Here is a 4333-nt window from a genome sequence, read left to right as displayed (position 1 = left end):
AAAATTCAATAAATTAATTATTACAAGTTAGATTAAAAAGTAAATTAGTTATTTTGTTTAAAAAAATATTAATTTGTATCGTTAAAACTGATGTGACTGACGGAATAATTAAATACCACATGTATCTCGTGCTCACTTATAGGGACCAATTTTTAACATTGGAAATGAATGAAATTTTTAAGAGATGGACTAATTTAATCTTTAATTTAACATACATAAACTAAATTAGACATTTAAAAAAAAATATAATCTAACTTTTAATATAAGAGTCTCAAATATACTTTTGCCACTATTTATGTGACCTAAAGAGTCTAATGCATTAACAAAAGTGCATCTAAGAGCAAGCCTTAGCCGAACCTTCGGCACAAGGATCATACAATAGACAATGACTGACGCGCAATGAACCAATTCCCATACGTTCTTAGACTCCAAACTAAGGCTTCCTTTGGATTCAAACACAACACAGTGCGTTGAAAATTTTTACCTTGATTTTCAATCTCACTTCACCACAGTGAATTGCTTGGCTGTTTGAATGTCTTGCTTCCAGCACAGTGAGACGTTTCTGCTGCACTGGACAGTCTTATCTCCATTGGTGCTAAAAGCTCCAGTCAGCTCCAGCACGGTGAGACGTTTCAACGCACTGTGTTGTGTTTGAATCCAAAAGAAGCCTAAACCTTCCAAGTAAGATATAAGTTTAGGTATTTCTATCATCTCATCATAGTATCTCCATCTCTTTTACCATTATTCTGTCTTAATTTCTTTTAAATTCTCTTGCCCAAGACTTTTGACTTTCAAGTTAAATATACATCTCAACTCGCACGACAAAACTTTCAATTTGGGCTGATGTTAGGCCTCTACAAATTTCAAAATCCCTTTCACAGCAGAAGGGTGAAGCAAAAAATCTTTCCAAGGTAAAACCCTCTATTTAGGCGGACTCCAGCCCTCTGCAAAATTCAAAAGCCCTTTCACAGTAAGGATGAAGTAAAAATCTTTCTAAGAGAGCATATTGATGTAGGCTAATGTTAAGCTTCTTACAAAATTCAATACTCCTTTTCCACGATAAAGGGTCCAGTACATTAACAAAGGATAGCTAGTGGCAAGCCGAACACTAAGCCATAGTCTTTAGAATAAACATTGTACAATAGACGGGGACTAACACACCACTGGCTTGCCAAATGTGCACCTTGCCTATGTATATGAGAAGAATGATAGAATCTTGAAATATAATTTAAGGGCTGTTCATTCAATGAAGCTTTTCTCTTTTTAACTTTTTGAGTAGATGGAGGATAATACTAAGCATTAAGGAAAATCAATCACATTAAAGAGAACGACTAGTCGTTCACGAACAAAAATTAAACGTTACAAAGTGGGGTCAATCCCATACCCTTATGGAAGAGACCGATTCCCCTGCATCCAGAAACTTATTTTTGTTCCAAAAACAGCTACAAATATATGCGGGCTGTAGTAAAATTTGAAGTTTATATGGCAAATATCCATGTAGCACACGTGGGTGAGTGTGATAATGGAAATCGTTTCAGGGTTCAATCTCCTGGTGCCAAGAGGCAACTTCGAATGAAGTTAAAACTGTCGTAATGTTCTCTTTTCTGTTCAACACAGTTGTAATGTTTTTGACTTGTGGGTTAAGATAAAGATTGAATATCTAAAGATTCAAAAGAAAGATAAAAGAATAAATAAAGAACAATTTAGGGGCGGTTTATCTCAGATGCGTGTGTTGATGGGAAAGCAACAGCTGGGGGGACCTGATTGGTGATACCCCCAAATCATAGTGACATGACATCCCTCCCTGCCTGCCGCTCGGCTGTTTCAGGTTTATGCGGCAACCTTTTGAGCCGTCGGATTTCATCACGTTGCTTTGTACGCAACGTGTAGAAGCCGTGTGGTTCTAATCCATGGCAACGAAAAGCCAACACATGGACGTTCATACTCTTAGCTGCCTGCAAACCGTAGGATTTAACCACATAAAATACCTTTTAGTGTTCATAGTCTTAGTTGCAACCGTAGGATTCAACCACATAAAATACCTATATTTTTCTATTAAGGATTCGATTTAAGTCCTAATTTGCTCTTGAAATTTATAGTAATTATTGAATATAGAAGACTTTTTAAGATTTATAACCAAAAAAAGCAGAACACATGCGGACGTTAATGCAGTGAGCTGTAAGTGTAGGTTCCATAGCACGAAGTCAAGGCATAAACGCATATGCCCATCCCAAAGCCAACAGACATACAGTTTATTACCCCATACGCGTCGGCGTTGGCATCGAGCATATAGATTTACAACGTTAAAGTAGCAAACCATGTGGCCTACCATCATCATCATGATTCATCAACGTATCTACCAATCAACTGCCGCCCACTGCTGACACGTGGACTCCAGGGGGTCTCTATAAATTTCGCTATCACCCCTCACCATTTCTCTCACCCACTCTCCCTTGCCTACTAGAACCCTCTCAAAAAGCAATCCTCTTCCTGAAAGAAACGAAAGTCTTGAATTTATTTGCTTGGGGCTTGTAAAGAAGGAGAAGAAAAAAATGGCAGATGATAGCACAGCTACCTGCGTAGATATCCTCTTAGCCATCATTTTGCCTCCTCTCGGTGTCTTCCTCAAGTTTGGTTGCCAGGTCAATATCCATATCTGAGCCTTTTTCATTTTTATTACATGATATTATATTATATGAACCATAATTAAATAAAAATTTGATGCAGGTGGAGTTCTGGATATGTCTTGTACTCACCCTGTTTGGGTACATCCCTGGTATTATTTATGCTATCTATGCCATCACCAAGTAGTCCTCTAATCCCATCCTTCTCATCTGTAAGTAACCAGTTTCAACTTTCAACATACATACACTTATTCAGGTTACGTACTTGTACTATGTGTGATCGAAAATTGCTTTTCTCTTAAAATTGCTTTCTTCTAGTTTCATGTAAGAAAAAACATACCTAAATTTACACAGAAACCAATTCATAGATGGCAAGTCGGCAGGTCTACACGTCTGGAAGTTTCGATTAAATGCAATAATTGATTGCCTAACTTCATTTAATTTAATTCAATGTATACTGATCTATTTTTTATTTTATTTAATTTTTAGCTTGATAATTACATAAATGTGATTCTTTTTTTCTAGTTGTAATGAAATTGGCATTTTTTCTGTTTTCCTATACAGGTGGAGATTTGGAGTAGGATTCTGGTTTTGTTTGAATATGTGTCGGTTATAGTATTTTATTTCAATTAATATTTTGTCTGTTAATTTGATGGTGATGTAAAGCTTGTTGTTATGTTATGATGATGATTTATATGGGGGGGGGGGGGGTTGAAGGGTCATGTTACGTTTGTGTTTATCTCCTCATCCCCTTTGGCAATGATGTGGTACTACTCCATTCCATTTATTTAGTGTTTTTTATTTTGGTTCAATATTTCATTTTTTTAGTCTTCATCAAATAAAGATGTTCCAAGTATGCGATTCAATATGTTATATGATTTGTTTTACATTTCGGTCAATTTGATTGGTATAATAACAAATTTGGTTGTTATATTTTACGTTTTTATCAATTAAAATAAATTTGATTGGTATAATAATAAATTTTGTTGTTTTAATTTACGCTTTTATCAATTTGATCATGATTTAATAAATTTAACCTGTAATATCTTTATAAAGGTATAAATTTTGAGATTAAATTTATTAACTTTTTAAAATTAAAATTAAATTAACAAAATATATAAATATTAATAGTTAAATTTATTATTATACTAATTAAACTTGTGCATAATTGGCCAATATCGTAATTAATTGTCTTTAATTACTTACTTTTAAAATTAGTAAAGGAAGTTTGTTTTTACCTAATATTTAATATATTGCACGGCATTGTACAAATTGAAGACGTTCAAGGCATTTCAAAATTTACTCCAATCAAATATCATGCAAGGAAAAAAGTAAAATCATTTCATGGCTAGTTAAAGTTTTATAAGTCATTCTCCAAAAAGCAAAGTATATATTATCTTATGTTTGAAATTAAATTTTGTTGAATGTTTTTATGTATATTTTATATGGAGGTTTAATTTTTCTATTTACATGATACGATTTCTGAATGCGATGTATTAGGTAAATTTTTATGTATGTCAATATGTATTTTATTTTAAGGCCGACATGTATCTCTAAGTATGGATTCGCTTGCATGATGATACAAATTTATCATGTGTGGACTCATAAAAGCGAACTATACAGCTTGGCCACTAATGTAAAGAGGACTTGACCGAGTCGATTTCTATCAAATAGTGGGTCAATAATAACAAACATCATAACAAACCTAA

General features: G+C 33.8%; 1 protein-coding gene across 1 annotated transcript; it reads left to right on the top strand.

Moving 5' to 3' along the window:
• The first annotated feature begins 2423 nt into the window (after positions 1–2423).
• On the top strand, positions 2424–3557 carry LOC105783852 (hydrophobic protein RCI2B). The gene is made up of 3 exons (XM_012609535.2): positions 2424–2642; positions 2728–2836; positions 3189–3557. Exons 1-2 carry the CDS (start codon positions 2553–2555, stop codon positions 2809–2811), a joined length of 174 nt encoding a protein of 57 aa, XP_012464989.1. The 5' UTR covers positions 2424–2552; the 3' UTR covers positions 2812–2836; positions 3189–3557.
• The last annotated feature ends 776 nt before the right edge of the window (positions 3558–4333 follow it).

Source organism: Gossypium raimondii, chromosome 13 (assembly GCF_025698545.1).
Source record: "Gossypium raimondii isolate GPD5lz chromosome 13, ASM2569854v1, whole genome shotgun sequence".
In the NCBI taxonomy this organism is placed as follows: Eukaryota; Viridiplantae; Streptophyta; class Magnoliopsida; order Malvales; family Malvaceae; genus Gossypium; species Gossypium raimondii.
This window is presented reverse-complemented; position numbering and strand designations above follow the sequence as displayed.

What these genes read in the sequence shown, in the direction of transcription:
- LOC105783852 (XM_012609535.2), top strand. Translation starts at nt 2,553, where the DNA reads ATGGCAGATGATAGCACAGCTACCTGCGTAGATATCCTCTTAGCCATC. An exon ending in TCCTCAAGTTTGGTTGCCAG is followed by an intron (nt 2,643 to 2,727) that starts GTCAATATCCAT and finishes AATTTGATGCAG; the next exon opens with GTGGAGTTCTGGATATGTCT.